Source organism: Pygocentrus nattereri, chromosome 3 (assembly GCF_015220715.1).
Source record: "Pygocentrus nattereri isolate fPygNat1 chromosome 3, fPygNat1.pri, whole genome shotgun sequence".
Lineage (NCBI taxonomy): Eukaryota > Metazoa > Chordata > Actinopteri > Characiformes > Serrasalmidae > Pygocentrus > Pygocentrus nattereri.
The window spans coordinates 6,315,739-6,333,687 of NC_051213.1; the positions used below are offsets into that span (position 1 = coordinate 6,315,739).

The 17,949-nt window shown below is 40.2% G+C and overlaps 1 protein-coding gene across 4 annotated transcripts in view; it reads right to left on the reverse strand.

Moving 5' to 3' along the window:
* dpp6a (dipeptidyl-peptidase 6a) overlaps positions 1-17,949 on the reverse strand; it is a 615,071-nt gene that overhangs the window by 81,048 nt on the left and 516,074 nt on the right. For all 4 annotated transcript variants that reach the window (XM_017705640.2, XM_017705658.2, XM_037536774.1 and 1 more), the window contains one exon: positions 2,451-2,571. In XM_017705640.2, the coding sequence (XP_017561129.1) occupies positions 2,451-2,571 (121 nt within the window). The remainder of the gene's footprint in view (positions 1-2,450; positions 2,572-17,949) is intronic.

Consider the following 17,949-nt stretch of genomic DNA (forward strand, 5'->3'; position numbering starts at 1 on the left):
CTCCATTCACACTGCTGTAGAATGCTCTCCTCTATTCACACTGTTCTAGAATGCTCTCCCCATTCAGACTGTTCTAGAATGCTCTCCTCTATTCACGCTGTTCTAGAATGCTCTCCTCTATTCACACTGTTCTAGAAGTCTCTCCTCCGTTCACACTGGTTTGGAATGCTCTCCTCATTCACACTGTTCTAGAATGCTCTCCTCTATTCACGCTGTTCTAGAATGCTCTCCTCTATTCACACTGTTCTAGAATGCTCTCCTCCGTTCACACTGGTTTGGAATGCTCTCCTCCATTCACACTGTTCTAGCATGCTCTCCTCTATTCACACTGTTCTAGAATGCTCTCCTCCGTTCACACTGGTTTGGAATGCTCTCCTCCATTCACACTGTTCTAGAATGCTCTCCTCTATTCACGCTGTTCTAGAACGCTCTCCTCCGTTCACACTGGTTTGGAAAGCCCTCCTCCAATCTCACTGCTGTAGAATGCTCTCCTCTATTCATGCTGTTCTAGAATGCTCTCCTGGATTCACACTGTTCTAGAATGCTCTCCCCATTCACACTGTTCTAGAATGCTCTCCTCTATTCACACTGTTCTAGAATGCTCTCCTCCGTTCACACTGGTTTGGAATGCTCTCCTCCATTCACACTGTTCTAGAATGCTCTCCTCTATTCACGCTGTTCTAGAATGCTCTCCTCTATTCACACTGTTCTAGAATGCTCTCCTCTATTCACACTGTTCTAGAATGCTCTCCTCTATTCACACTGTTCTAGAATGCTCTCCCCATTCACACTGTTCTAGAATGCTCTCCTCTATTCACGCTGTTCTAGAATGCTCTCCTCTATTCAAACTGTTCTAGAATGCTCCCCTCCATTCACACTGGTTTGGAATGCTTTCCTTCATTCACACTGTTCTAGAATGCTCTCCTCTATTCATGCTGTTCTAGAATGCTCTCCTCCATTCACACTGTTCTAGAATGCTCTCCTCTATTCACGCTGTTCTAGAATGCTCTCCTCTATTCACACTGTTCTAGAATGCTCTCCTCCGTTCACACTGGTTTGGAATGCTCTCCTCCATTCACACTGTTCTAGAATGCTCTCCTCTATTCACGCTGTTCTAGAATGCTCTCCTCTATTCACACTGTTCTAGAATGCTCTCCTCTATTCACACTGTTCTAGAATGCTCTCCCCATTCAGACTGTTCTAGAATGCTCTCCTCTATTCACGCTGTTCTAGAATGCTCTCCTCTATTCAAACTGTTCTAGAATGCTCTCCTCCATTCACACTGGTTTGGAATGCTTTCCTCCATTCACACTGTTCTAGAATGCTCTCCTCTATTCACGCTGTTCTAGAATGCTCTCCTCCATTCACACTGTTCTAGAATGCTCTCCTCTGTTCACACTGGTTTGGAAAGCCCTCCTCCAATCTCACTGCTGTAGAATGCTCTCCTCTATTCATGCTGTTCTAGAATGCTCTCCTGGATTCACACTGTTCTAGAATGCTCTCCCCATTCACACTGTTCTAGAATGCTCTCCTCTATTCACACTGTTCTAGAATGCTCTCCTCCGTTCACACTGGTTTGGAATGCTCTCCTCCATTCACACTGTTCTAGAATGCTCTCCTCTATTCACGCTGTTCTAGAATGCTCTCCTCTATTCACACTGTTCTAGAATGCTCTCCTCTATTCACACTGTTCTAGAATGCTCTCCCCATTCACACTGTTCTAGAATGCTCTCCTCTATTCACGCTGTTCTAGAATGCTCTCCTCTATTCAAACTGTTCTAGAATGCTCTCCTCCATTCACACTGGTTTGGAATGCTTTCCTCCATTCACACTGTTCTAGAATGCTCTCCTCTATTCACGCTGTTCTAGAATGCTCTCCTCCAATCACACTGGTTTGGAATGCTCTCCTCCATTCACACTGTTCTAGAATGCTCTCCTCTATTCACGCTGTTCTAGAATGCTCTCCTCTATTCACACTGTTCTAGAATGATCATCTCCATTCACACTGCTGTAGAATACTCTCCTGTGTAAACAAGTCTGCCCACAGAGAAATATGAATATGCATTCAGTGGCTGTTCTCTGCGTTTGATGCAGCTGTTTGAATGGATTTATAATAAAGACACACACAGAGCAGCTGCTCTCCCTGTGGACTAATACAATACAGCCTCCTGACTCTACATGAGATATAAGTACAGTCATTAAAGCTAACAGAGAGAGAAAGTGAGACAGCAAAAGAGAAAGAGAAGAAATTAAGAGAAAGACAGTGAGGGGACTAAAAGACAAAGAAATGTAAGAGAGGATGACAGAGAGGAAGAGAGAGACAGAAACAGAAAAAACAGTAAGAAAGAGAGCAAAAGAGAAAGAGAGAGAGGAAAGAGAAAGAAAAGAAGAGAGAAAAAGAAAAAAACGTTTGACACGGTGAAATGCTAAATGCTAAATACGTAGCTTACCTTCATAAAGCCAGTCGCTGAGGCCGTTGAATATCACTCCCTCTTTGCCGGTGGAAACCAGGCGGATGGAGCGGTTCTCTATGGTGGCCCGGTAGTAGATATTATTCTCAAAGATGAAAATCTGAAATAACAGAGAGGAGAAGAATAGAATTTCTTTCAATCAGTGCACGAGGAGGCGGATAACACGGTCAGTATTTGAGACACAGAGAACTCTAAGAGCTACATGGAGGTCTCAGCGTTTGAAATGGATTTTGTTAATATTTCCCTCCCTGAATTAGGAAACCAAAGACCACTGGATAGACGGATAGATTGATATCTATGGCCATGACTAAGGAAGTCATGGGGATGAGATACGAATATGGTGGGGGGACAAGATCATGCCTTACTTTGTGGCCACACATTAGAATCTCATTCCCATGCCTTACTAAGTCGTGACCACAACTTAATTATCTTGTTCTCACAGCTTGCTAAGTCCTGGCCACATATTAATTTTATTTATACCGGACATCACCAGCAGGGCTTTGTCGGTTCTGATCCAGCATGGCTCAAATACTTTTACAGTGGCAATCATATGAATCCACTTTGCATTCAGGCTTCTGTGTCCAGTACAGGTCAGTATAGTGTCTTCACTGCAAAATAATGTTATGTTAACTTACAAAATACATATCTTGCCAAAAATATTTGCTCATCTGCCTTCACATGCAAATGAACTTGAGTGACATCCAATTCTTAATCCATAGGGTTTAATACGATGTTGGCCCACCCTCTGCAGCTATAACAGCTTTTTGACCGTTCTTCCAGAAGCACATTTGTGAGGTCAGACACTGATGTTGGACGAGAAGGCCTGGCTCTCAGTCTCTGCTCTAATTCATCCCAAAGGGGTTCTATCAGGTTCAGGTCAGGATTCTGTGCATGCCTGTCAAATACTTCCACACCAAACTGGCTCATCCACGTCTTTATGGACCTGCTTTGTGCACTGGTGTGCAGTCATGTTGGAACAGGAAGGGGCCGTCCCCAAACTGTTCCCAGAGTTGGGAGCATGAAATTCTCCAAAATCTCTTGGTGCTGAAGCTTTAAGAGTTCCTTTCACTGGAACTAAGGGGCCCGAGCCCAACTCCTGAAAAACAACCCCACACCATAATCCCCCCTCCACCAAACTTTACACTCGGCACAACACAGTCAGACAAGTACCGTCTCCAGGCAACTGCCAAACCCAGACTAGTCCATCGGATTCCCAGATGGAGAAGCGTGATTGGTCACTCCAGAGAACACGTCTCCACTGCTCTAGAGTCCAGTGGCGGCGCTTTACACCACTGCATTCCACACTTTGCATTGCGCTTGGTGATGTAAGGCTTGAATGCAGCTGCCCGGCCATGGAAACCCATTCCATGAAGCTCTCTACGCTGTTCTTGAGCTGATCTGAAGGCCACATGAAGTTTGGAGGTCTGTAGCGATTGACTCTGCAGAAAGTTGGTGACCTCTGCGCACTATGCCCCTCAGCATCCGCTGACCCCGCTCTGTCATTTTACGTGGCCGACCACTTCGTGGCTGAGTTGCTGTCGTTCCCAATCACTTCCACTTTGTTATAATCCCACTGACAGTGGACTGTGGAATATTTAGTAGTGAGGAAATTTCACGACTGGACTTGCTGCACAGGTGGCGTCCGATCACGGCACCACGCTGGAACTCACTGAGCTCCTGAGAGCGACCCATTCTTTCACTAATGTCTGTAGAAGCAGTCTGCAGGACTAGGGGCTCGGCTTTATACACCTGTGGCCATGGAAGTGATTGGAACACCTGAATTCAATGATTTGGATGGGTGACTGGATGCTTTTGGAAATATAGTGTATGTCGCCCTGTAAAGCGTTAAATAATCTTTCAAACGTCAGAGGTGTCAGGTCAGATTTTGTGGGAGTTTTTTGACCACGGTCCCAGAGGCTAAAATCAACAATTTACTGATGAACACATGATAACAATGGTATGATAATTCATTCACATCCTCATACGACACGTCCTGCACCACATTTTGACTGAGTTCTCTTTGAATTCTCTTACAACATGCTCACAATCATCAGATTCATCCGCTTGGGGAAGGGGTCCGAAGCACAACTCATGTTGTACAATCATGGGCTGGAGGTTAGGGAATCAGCCTTGTGGCTTGAAGGTCGCCGGTTTGATCCCCTCAGCCAACAGTGCGTGACTGAAATATCTTTGAGCAAGACACCTAACCCACAACTGCTCCTTGGGTGCTGTGGATAGGGCTGCGAACTGCTCCGGGTAAGTGTGTTCACTGCCCCCTAGTGTGTATGTTCTCTAGTGTGCATGTATGTGGGTGTTTCACTGCATGGATGGGTTAAATGTGGAGTTCTGATTCCTCTGTGTGCAAAAGACAGTTGGCCAATGGTTCTATTGTATTATAAAATGTTCTTCAATACACTGCAACATTGCATGCAATTACATATTTCTACCAGAGAGGTCTCCAAATCCCCAAAACTTACATAGTGTGACTTTAAGTTCTTTGAAACTTTAAAAGTAAGATAATGGAAAGATATGTTACTATTCTGATCCTTAGAATAGCTTCATTCAACAGAATATAGTCTCAAAATGCATGAAATGCCATTTTCATCAATCTGTTCTTCACTGAAATATGTTATTGGGACTGAGCGTCACACACACAAGACATTTCAGTGCTACATGAAGTTCAATTCCACCATTACTAGAGAAAGACGATGAATTATTTACTTATTTAAAAGGGCCATTATTACAATTGATGAATAGTACCAAATGCATTTGTACCGTTCATTTATTAGTTTTCAGGGGAGAACAAACCAACAGCGGTGCTTGAGTGTGAATTTTGTTTCCAGCACCTAGTGAGCAAAAAGTGGAAATGTCACAACTAACATCATAGGCAGGATTACTGTAACAGAGTTAACTGAGGAGTCCACTTTAATGGTCACTATAAGGTCTGGAAAAATGATTCTAACATAATTAGCCACTTAAACGGCTCATGGCTTTATTACACAGTTCTTTAACCTAAGAATAGCTCAAAATGTTTGCGTTTCAAGTTCCTGTAGTAACTGAATCATAAGCCTCAGTGTGTATTAAAGCTTATATTTAAACCCCTTAAAGGCTGATTATTCCATAAGTACAGTAACTCAGGGCCCTGGCCATGTAAGGGGTTCATTCAATACACTTTCATGTTTTTTCTTAATTGGAAAGGCTTTCCAACCAAAATACAGAAAAAACATATTCAGTATAAACAGTATAACGTGTTGAATAGATATTGAAGTTGAAGATATTGAAGTAGATAAGCTGATATCATCTTGTTTTGAATTTACGGGGGGATGGGGGGGGGGGTTGTTTACTTTGGGGGGGTCTTAGTTGAAAAACTAACCCTGCTATCGGGAGCCTGTACTATCGCCTAGTCAGCGCTTACTGTGAGTTTGTTATACAATAATTTGCAAACATTTGAACACCCTTGGTCAAATCACACGTCTGGTTGATTTTCTGTGAAAATAAGTTCTACAGCAAGGTTTCTCAACCATCAGAGAACCAACCTTGGGCCACAAGTGGACTGTGATGCGCCCTTTGGTGGTCCTTGGGCCAATACTGAGGGGTGGAGTGTGAGGACTGGAGTGAGAGGTGGAGGGGGGGGGGGGTGGAGTTGGGGTGTGAAGTGGGTGGAATGGGGGGAGGGTGAAGTAGTTCATAGTGGGCTGGTAATGGCATTTTGTCATAAATATCAGTATTAAAAAAAAACACAAATTCAATAAAACAATAAGAAAGAAATCTGAAAATCTGCTCAAACAACAAGCAATATTAAACGTCAGCTTCATACATTTTTGCCCCTTGCCTTTAGAAATAAAATACTCTCCCCCCAATGTTTCAGTTGTCCTCTCATGACTGATTGATTCTGTTGTAGAGACATTTATTCTACTTAATTTGCCACCATTCAGCTTCATTTCTAGTAGAAAACAAGCTCATATTAACCTAAATGGTTGACAGTTTATGTTCAGTGAAACATGTTACGTATTGCAGGGGAGGCAGCCAAACAAATCTGTGTTGAAAATTTCACAAAAATGAAATTGTTAAGCCAAAAAGTTAAGTTGTGTTGTCCTGTGGAGCTTCATGCTTACTAGTGATAAATATGTGGGCCATGGATAGGGCTGCCCATCGCTCTGGGCAAGTGTGCTCACTGCCCCCTAGTGTGTGTGTTCACTAGTGTGTATGTGGGGTTTCACTGCACAGATGGGTTAAATGGGGAGGTGAATTTCCCTGTTGTGGCACTAATAAGGGTCACTTAATAACTTTTAGTCATTTTCTATTTACTTGTTGAGTATAACATTGTAAAAAACATGTGCTGTGACTTTTACACAGGCCACATTTTATGTTTAACTGTTTCCAATATGCTGGAAAATATGTCTAATTTATCAATATTTCAGTATCTCACTGTATCAAATACAAACTTCTCCTGCTGACTTTCAAAGCCCTTCATGGTCTCAGCCCCTCAGAGAGCCACTTCATCCTTACTGTCCCTCTCACTCCCTCAGATCTTCTAGCGCTGGACTTCTAGCTATACCATACACGAGACTCCTGTCAGCTGGTGGCAGGTTTTTCAGTGCTGCTGTTCCTAAACTTTGGACCTCTTTAGGCTCAACTTTAAACCTTCCTGCTTCTTTCTCCAAGTCTTAGTCTTTATTTTTTTTGGGTGCACTGTGTTTTGCTTCTCAATGTAATGCAACCTTGGGTTTGTGAAAGGTGATATAGATTGATCACATTTATTATTCAGATTCAGATTCCTTTATTGATCCCAGGGGGAAATTGCAGTTGTTACAGTTGCAGCCATTTATGTAAAAATAAACACTTTACTAATAATTTAAGACAATATAGAGAATTTACAGTATGTACACCAGATTTAAGTACTTATTTATGTTAAATATAACAAATAAACAGTAATTGTGTGTTAAAATAAGCAGATGTGTGTTCACTCATTTACACTTAGAAAAAGTCAACCAGGACATCCAAACTTCGTGTTTCAAAAAAGTGACAGATTCTAGCCACAAGAGGAAGAAAGAAAGTGATTAAAATAGTACAGATGGAAGTTCTGTAATGTATACACAACCCAGTAATCACAAACACTGATGAACAAGGTATGGAAACTGACTGCTTATTACTACATTCTTAAGCAGTATCTATGCTTATTACTACCTTCTTAAGCAGTATCTATGCTTATTACTACATTCTTAAGCAGTATCTGTGCTTATTACCACATTCTTAAGCAGTATCTATGCTTATTACTACCTTCTTAAGCAGTATCTATGCTTATTACTACATTCTTAAGCAGTATCTGTGCTTATTACTACATTCTTAAGCAGTATCTATGCTTATTACTACATTCTTAAGCAGTATCTGTGCTTATTACTACATTCTTAAGCAGTATCTATACTTATTACCACATTCTTAAGCAGGATATATGCTTATTACCACATTCTTAAGCAGGATATATGCTTATTACCACATTCTTAAGCAGTATCTGTGCTTATTACTACATTCTTAAGCAGTATCTATGCTTATTACTACATTCTTAAGCAGTATCTATACTTATTACCAAATTCTTAAGCAGGATATATGCTTATTACCACATTCTTAAGCAGTATCTGTGCTTATTACTACATTTTTAAGCAGTATCTATGCTTATTACTACATTCTTAAGCAGTAACTATGCTTATTACTACATTCTTAAGCATTATTTATGCTTATTACTACATTCTTAAGCAGTATTTATGCTTATTACTACATTCTTAAGCAGTATCTATGCTTATTACTACATTCTTAAGCAGTAACTATGCTTATTACTACATTCTTAAGCAGTAACTATGCTTATTACTACAGTCTTAAGCAGTATTTATGCTTATTACTGCATTCTTAAGCAGTATCTATGCTTATTACTACATTCTTAAGCAGTAATTATGCTTATTACTACATTCTTAAGCAGTAACTATGCTTATTACTACATTCTTAAGCAGTATCTATGCTTATTACTACATTCTTAAGCAGTATCTGTGCTTATTACTACATTCTTAAGCAGTAATTATGCTTATTACTACATTATTAAGCAGTAACTATGCTTATTACTACATTCTTAAGCAGTATCTGTGCTTATTACTACATTCTTAAGCAGTATTTATGCTTATTACTACATTATTAAGCAGTATCTGTGCTTATTACTACATTCTTAAGCAGTATCTGTGCTTATTACTACATTCTTAAGCAGTATTTATGCTTATTACTACATTCTTAAGCAGTAACTACAGTGAATTATGCATTCTCCCAAACACCTGCGATGCTCTTATTAAATCTTATCCAAACAATAATTGGTAATTAAATAGGCTGTGTGATGGTCCGACGGAAAAGACACGTGGGTACGTTCCAGTTTGAGGTGCAAAAATCGGTGTTTATTAAATTCCAGTGTAAAACCAAACAAAAAAACAAAAAAAAAAAATATTGCAATTTATCCAATGCCAAAAAGAAAAATATTTACAAATATATACAGCTTAATATGAATAGTCAGTTATTCAATCACAACTTGAGAGGGTTTCAGGCTTCAACCACATTCCATTACCTCTCCCACAAGACTAGCTCATTCTGGTCCATCTTGGGCTTTTATAGAGCTAAACAGGAAGTGCTATGACGTAACTTCCGGTTTTTGCGCGGGGGAAAGTTCACTATAAAAACGCAGCAAACAAAGGGTCCTGTTTTCCTCCCTGACTGAAAACACGGATACCTTCCTCTGGAGTCTATTCACAGGTAAATCAAATCAAATCAAATCAAATTTATTTATATAGCGCTTTTTACAACTGATGTTGTCACAAAGCAGCTTTACAAAAATGGGAATCACAGCACAGAGAATCAGACAAAACACTGAACATAATATACAGGTAAGTACTTGTTGCCTTCCCCAAGTGTATCAAAAATGTTAGTTTATAATATATGTTTCATTACATCACTAAATCAATCTAAATTTACAAATAATAAAACATTCACATTCACCATTAAGGTTTGTTTCTTTTCTCTCTCTGCAGGTTTGCTCTTGTTCTCCTGCATAACCACTCAATCAATAAATGCTATTAAAAAACAGTTTGTGTCTCTGAGTATGAAATGTCCCCATTACCTAGAAAGTTTAAACATATGTACATTGTGGCGGAGGGCAGCTCCGTCACAGGCTGCTCATTATTACATTAACGAGTAATAATTAGGGCGAATTAAACTTTTGCCACAACTTTATTGCGCATACACACTTAAAATTGTGTTTTTTTCAAGGGTTCTTCAGTAAAGAAAACATAGAAGCATGAATACTTAAAGAACACTTTGTATGATTAAGAGTTCTTTGCATCATGAAACGTTCTTCAGATTGACTGAGAATGTGCTGTAGATGGTTCTATATGGAACCAAAAAGGTTTCATCTAGTGTTACGATATCAGTATTACAATAGAAGAACCTTTTTGGTGCTATGTAGAACCATGCACATCAATAAGCCTGCAAATGGTCTGTTCAGAACTCTTGGTACTAAATTGAACTACTGCCTTTACTAAAGAACACTAGAAGAACCATCCCTTTTAAGTGTGTAATTGTGGAAATTTTCATTTCTAATCATTTTAATAATGCAAAGGGTTTTTTAAGGTGTTCAGGGTTTTATATAGAACCAGGATTTTTGGTGGGTTATAAAGTCTCATTCAGTCAATAGGTGGTAACTAACTTGTCAAGCCAATAACTACTATTTCACTGTCTGTCTAATACATTATTAACCAGTAACTGGGGTGAATTACAGGTCAACATCCACTTTTTTCTATCTATCCATAGGAGTCACTGGTGTCACCGATTGTCATTGGTGTAACACATGAGAAAGGTAACGCCAGAGATATGGTTAATGAAAAATGCATTTTACAAAGTGGCAGCACTGAATATCCACTAAAATGTGTAATTTAATCCATTTATATTGTATTTTTTTCACAGCTACCTGCGAATAAAGTCGGTCACACCAGTGACTTCAGCTAAAAGCTTCATATGAAATCATGAGCTGAATGAGAAAATCTCTGAGAACTGAAAGACACAGTGGGCTCACCGTGTGCTTTTCTTTATAGATCCTCAGAAAACAAGTAAAACAAAGTCAAGCGATGTCATCAGTGTGACTTTTATTTCAAAATAAGAGACGCTTTGTTACGCAGTAACACGAGTGACACGACTACTGGGGAACTTTCATTTCATATTTTAGAATATGTACTTGCCATTTGTTTTCTTTGTCACTCAAATCACATATTTCATAGTCATGTATAGATTATTGTAGTTAAAATAGCAGAAAAACATGTTTTCCACTTCAAAATACAAGTCTTTACACATGTGAGCACGAGCTCTTCTGTGGTGCTTGGAATTCTATATGATTGATTTAAAAACCAGTATTGCTAAATTGAGCCCCAAGAAGGTGTGATTGTTAAAATAACACCGTTTTATTTTAAAATATACAAAATAAATAATAAATTGTGACCCATCCTGCCTTCCGTCCAATGACAGCACCCCTGTGACGCTGAGGGAGAAGGGGCTTAGAAGATTATGGTCCGATTACTGTGAACCTCTGCAGATGCTGCTGCTTTAAGAATACCAGAAGGCAAACACGCCTTTACATGTTTGCTGTAAAAGGACAGGTATTTTTGTGATCAGGGTCCCAGGGAGAGGCTGGTAGTGACAGTGCATCAGCTATTGACAGCACAAAGCCTATCAATAGCTGCTTGGCTCAGGAGAAAAGGCTGTAATGCCACATTGATCTCTAATCCCTCCTCTACACTCGCTGATGTAGTGAATCCACATTTATCAGGACGAGAGCCAGACCCACACTCAGTCCACCTGGTCCTAAATCCCCTCCAGGTGCCTCCACACAAATGGATTAGGCTCCAGTCAATTTGGTTTAGAGGAACTCTTTAGAATTTCCTCGACTGAAATCTCCTCGGTGGTGGCAAAGAAGCAGTGGAACCGTTCTGAAGATAGGTTCTTGCTTTGCTTTACTGCCAAAGAAGTTATAACTTCATACACAATAAACTCCTAATCTTCTCTTAAAGACCAGATCACAACTACTCAGTGCTCTACAGCAAACATCAGACGTTGGGTTGGCATATATTACCAGATAGTTCAAGTCTTTAGAAAAGAGGTCACTAGTTGCCAGATCGTGGTCCGAGTCCGGACCCAGACGTTGTCCTATGCGGACCTGAACCTGTAACTGTTAAACTTTGGATAATAATTTAATTTCGACAAGATGGTCCTATTTTAATCGCCGTAACTTTTCTAGCCTTTATGGTAGCTTTAGCAGCCTAGGAGACTCACAGACCAATCACATGAGTTGTAAATATCGCACATGGTGCTACTCAGCCAATCAGATCTGTGCATTACGCTGAGCACTGAGATTCGAATGATGTACACACAGGGGAGGGACAAGGCGAGAAACAGCAGTCAGAGAAGAAAGTGAGTCAGGGCGAAGTTTGAATTGTACTTTATTTGATTCAACATTCAGTTGTTGTCTGTTGATATTGATATTCCTACTAGGCTACTTCAGTAAACAGTATATGATGCAAGTTAGACGTTATGATGTCCTGCACCTTCACTTGAGGAAATTTTCTCTAACTGGACCTTTTTAATTAGTATCAAGAATTTGAATTAAAGTCCCCTGCCCTAGAATGCTATTCATTCACTATGCTACATTTGGACTTTTGGTTGTTTTACTGGAACATTTTAAATTTAAGGGTCAACCACAAATCTAATTTATACAGTTTATCACACAGTCTTATCCTCAAAGGACCCGTGTGTGTTTGGATTATCTTTCCAACAAAGCAGGAGCACATATGATCAGCTTCTGAAGACTGAGACCCACTGATTATACATGCAGAATCAGGTGTGTTCCAGCTTGTTTGCCAAACTGGCTCTTTACAGAAAAGATTGGATAGCCCTGCCCTAATCCCAAATGTTGATCAGCCAAGGCGTGTTTGGCGTCTGAATTTCCTTCTTTAGTTCTGCGCTAAAGCTGTGCGGCTAAGTAAGTAAGTGATACTTTTTTGATCCCACAACCGGGGAAATTCCACCTCCGCATTTAACCCATCTGTGAAGTGAAACACCACATACACACTAGTGAACACACACACACTAGGGGGCAGTGAGCAGCCCTATCCACGGCGCCCGGGGAGCAGTTGGGGGTTAGGTGTCTTGCTCAAGGACACCTCAGTCATGGACTGTCGGCCCTGGGGATCGAACCGGCAACCTTCCGGTCACAGGGCCAGATCCTCCAGCCCACGACTGCCCCTAATGCGGCTAACAAGCAATAATGCCAAAAATCATTACACACTCACCTCAGGCCATGTTGGGTCTGTTTAATCTCAAACAGACTTGCTGATGTGGTTGCTGTCAATGAGTGCGTTTACATGCATTCAATAATCTGCTCATAATCGGATTTCTGCAGTTATCTGATTATTCAATGGTCATGCAAACAGCACACTCTGATTTCTTAGATCGGAGTAAGGTCTAGAAATCTGATTAAGAAATGTGATATAGAGGCTGGATTTTAGCTCAGTAAACAGATTTCTCAGTGCTGTGAACTCTGATTCTTTCTGATTTCATCTTCTAGTGGCGCAGTTCGAGTTTTACACTATGTTTACATCACATCTTCTTCTGTGAATTTAGTGGCTGGTTGTGAAGCAGAAATCTGTCTGACTCATGTAGACCAGAGGTTTCCCCGTTATCTGATCACTCAAGTGCCTGTTGATCGGATTACAGACAAAATCTGATTTTCTGCAGTTACAGTTATTCAGTGCATGTAAATGTACTCACTGTATGACAGTGATGTAGCCAGAATTTCATTTTAAGGCGGAGTTGGGAACAGGTGGAGGAGACTAGGAAAATTCATGTCCCAGAGTCCCTACTCTAGTGAGGTTAACAACCACAAATAGCCCTTATCGTAGACAAATCATTAGAAAAGTAGCCTAATATTAGTATAACCAAAGAAAAACAGACAATTCCAACATAATTAATTAAATTGATTAAGAAATTAAGTGACCCTTATTAGTCCCACAAACGGGGAAATTTCACCTCCGCATTTAACCCATCCGTGAAGTGAAACACCACATACACACTAGTGAGCACACACACACTAGGGCCCTGTAACCAGAAGGTTGCCGGTTCGATCCCCAGGGCTGACAGTCCATGACTGAGGTGTCCTTGAGCAAGACACCTAACCCCCAACTGCTCCCCAGGCGCCGTGGATAGGGCTGCCCACCGCTCCGGGCAAGTGTGCTCACTGCCCCCTAGTGTGTGTGTTCACTAGTGTGTATGTGGTGTTTCACTTTACGGATGGGTTAAATGCGGAGGTGGAATTTCCCCGGTTGTGGGATCAAAAAAGTATCACTTATCACTTAATATTTCCACTTTGCGTCAGTCCATCTCAGATGGGCTTTAGCCCAGAGAAGTTGGCGGTGTTTCTGGTTGTTGTATTATGGCTTCTGCTTTGCGTAGTACAGTCTTAATTTGCGTTTGTAGCTGTAGTGACAAACTGGGTTGACTGACAAGGGTTTTCTGATGTAATCCAGAGTCTATGAGGTTATACAGCACCATCTAAGGGGTTGAAACGCATATGCAGTCACTTGGTTTTTGGCCTTGCCCTTTATGCACAGACATTTCTCCAGATTCTCTGAGTCTGTTAATATTGTTATGGACTGTATATGCTGAAATTAAATTCATTGCAATTATTCATTGAGAAATATTGTTCTTTAACTGTTGGACTATTCACTCCCAGTTTTTCGCAAAGTGGCGACTGAGGCTTTTGAGAAAGTTCCAGAACAGATGTTTGTGGTCATTACACACACTTCCCAGTTTTCCTCTCCTTGGTTTTGGAATGTGCTAAAGGCATCAACTATTGAATTACTGAGTACTTACAAAGATCAATAAAGTTAATAAGGTAAAATATTAAATATTCCTTCTTTGTGCTGATGAAATACCCGTAAAAGACAGATTACAAATCACTGCTTTTTGCGTTTTAATTTGACTTTTACTATGACAACTTTCTTGGAATGGAGTGGTTTCCCAATATATCTAGGCAGACTAATCCATGCACAGCATCCTGCTCTAGATTTAAGGCCAAAGAATAATGACAGCAGGAGATAAAACACCATCACAGAATACTTTAAGAACATCTGGACAGCTGCTGGAGAGTTCACATGCCTTAACGTAAGCTGAAAATCAAGTGTGGAATAAAACACATGCTCAGAAACAATCTTACAAAAATGCCATATTAAAAAAAAAATTACATTTTTTCGTTCCTCTTTTCCTTATAAGTTTCTCCACTAACTAAACTGAAACGATTTATCCCACAGTCATTAAACCTAAATTAATTTTGCTGCAAGACATGAAATTGTCTGCAAAGTGGAGACCTATTTACATTTTTCATAACAACCTCATGTAAAAAGCATCTGCAAGGCAGTGTCACCAGTCAGGAGCTAATTTATTCACCTGTGTCAACAGCGATAAAACAGCTTTAACGCAAAGTTCAGCCATCCCCTCAAGCATCTAATTTAATAACCCTTTTTCAAAACATATTTTTTGAATACGCTGCCTCATCACAGGTCGTGTAAATTGGTTCTACATGCGGTGCTTTCTATTAGTAATGTGTGCTGGATGGCAAATGAACAATTTAACAATCTGTGGTTTCTCAGCAGATCAAATAAAGTGTCACACAATCAATCAGTTAGTCTGTACTCACATACTGAACTACTGAGCAATACTGAGTATTACTTAAATATGTTACACAATTACCTATTAGCAGTGGTGGACAGTAACTGAGTAACTGAGTAAATGTAATGAGTTTCTGTACTTTAGTATTTTTGGTGTATCTGTACTGAAGTTTCTCCATTTCTCCTTTCACTCCACTACATTTCAGAGTCTAATATCCGACTTTTTCCTCCTACATTTTGAGAAATCTGTGGTTCCTTTTGGTTTCTGTGTGTATAAAAACGTAACATGTCAAAACGAAAGAAGCGCAAAGCCAGAGCACCAATCAGGGCCCAGCGGTCACTTTGTTTAGAGCTGGTTTTGACCTGTTGGTCATACCGACCCAGTGCAGCACGCGGTTCAACGTCAGCGCAGCAGCGTAAAACTTTGGGAGAGTCTGTTCAACATAAATGATGAACTAACCTAACTTTGTGTAAATAGAGCTCAATATAGAAATATGTCCACATATGCAGTCGAGACTGACGCGGCTTTTTTCTGAATTTCTACAAACACCATTTCATTTTATAGTAAATGAGTTTGGGCTGGTTTATGTTTATGAACAGACGCCTACAGATCAACATAGTAAAGGAGCTCATCTGTGATCCTGAGTTTAAAGCCAGTTTTTATTCAACTTAAACTTGGAACTAAGCTGTAAATAAATCTGAAACTGAAACTTTGCTTGTGTGTAAAAAGTGATTTCAGAGCCACTCGGTTCTCCCTGATGGAAACTGTTTACCTTCAGTGTTTTGTGCTTCTGATCATTTTAATAGACGTCAGCGTCACTAATTAATGACGTTCTATTAAAAGACTGGTTTACCAAGAGAGACGCTGGAGGACTTTCACCTGAAATGAGTTCATGAAGCCAGTCTGGTTATAAAAATGATAACAGGACATCAGAGCCAGAATTACTCTTTTAGTACTTTTACTTTATACTTAAGTACATTTGAAGGGAAATACTTTAGTACTTTTACTCAAGTGGAGGTCTAAAGGGAGGAACTTCTACTTTTACTGGAGTGATATTTTACCTTGGGCGTCTCTACTTTAACTCAGGTACATGGTTTGTGTACTTCGTCCACCTCTGCCTATTAGTATTTGTAGCACAGCAGAACATTACAATATACACTTTGTAGTTTTCACATATGTTCAATGTTTATTTACTTTGCTGTAAAAGAAACCAGTACTTTATCAGAAATGCCTTCATTTAATAACTTTGCTCTGTTTTACATTACTATTTAAGCCAGGGGAGGAGAACTGAGAGCCAGAGTCCAGCACAGTTAGGTTCACTGACCACTGAGCGGTGACAACCAGGAACAATGCAGTGTCTGATAAACTCATACCAGCAGCACACACACTACCATGTCAGTGTCACTGCTGTGCTCAGAATGATCCACTGCCCAAATACTATCAGCCGTAAACAGCGGTCCTGCGGTCAGACACTGACAAATTTTGAATGAGGTGGAGAAACTCTGCAGCAACAGATGGACTACAGTCTGTAATTGTAAACTTATAGGACCTACAGTCATAGGCAAAAGTTTCAACACCCCCAGTCATTGTTTTATCGATAAAATAAGTGAACACATCCTCTACAGAGACATACCTAAAAGATTTTGCCACAAATTTTAGTGCATGATTGCTAATTTGGGAAAAAAATATAGAGTATAAAATGTGCCAGAACTTTCGCACAGGTCGCATTTTATGTTCTATGGCCAGCGAGTGGAAGTGAAAGGTAGGTGTTTCTAAAAAAGTGGCCATGGAGTGGACATCCAAGGTGTTTCTAATAAAGTGGCCACTGAGTGGAAGCATAAAGTAGGTGTTTCTAATAAAGTGGCCACTGAGTGGAAGCATAAAGTAGGTGTTTCTAATAAAGTGGCCACTGAGTGGAAGCATAAAGTAGGTGTTTCTAATAAAGTGGCCACTGAGTGGAAGCATAAAGTAGGTGTTTCTAATAAAGTGGTCAGTGAGTGGAAATACAATGCAGGTGTTTCTAATATAGTGGCCAGTGAAGGGAAGTAGAAGCGTCAGTGTGAGTTTAGAAAGACACTAAAATCTAGGACACCACACTAAAAGTGACTGGCCCAGTTCACATGCGCATATATACTCACACGTGCTGTGACACAGACCCACACTGCATGTGATAACTGAGCTGAAAAGCCCGCCTGTGAACATGAAGGCTTTTTTGGGGAGGACATCTGTTGGAAAAACAGCATGTGTGTGAACAAATATCTGTGTGTGTGTGTGTGTGTGTGTGTGTGTGTGTGTGTGTGTGTTGTTAAACCCCTGAGATTAGTTTCAGAGAGGGATTGAGTGAGTGACTCACTCTCTCTGCTGGATTTAGAGCTCAGCTCTACTTCTCTTATATTTACTTTAACATCTTCATCTCTATAGAAATATAAACTCACACGACCCACATAAACATGAACATGTACAGTTTCTATTCTCATACACGAACTCCAATCATACCAAACCACAAGGACCCTGTTTCTGCACAGTGTATGTACGTTTATGTGCAATGATATGTCTGTATGTACTGAAACAGTAATTTCCCTTCAGGATCCATCAATCCAACAACCATCCATCCATCTATCCATCCATCCACCAATCCATGCATCCATCTATTCAACAACAATCCATCTATCTATCCATTGATCCATCCATCAATCCATCCATCCAACAACCATCCATCTATCTATCCATCTATCCA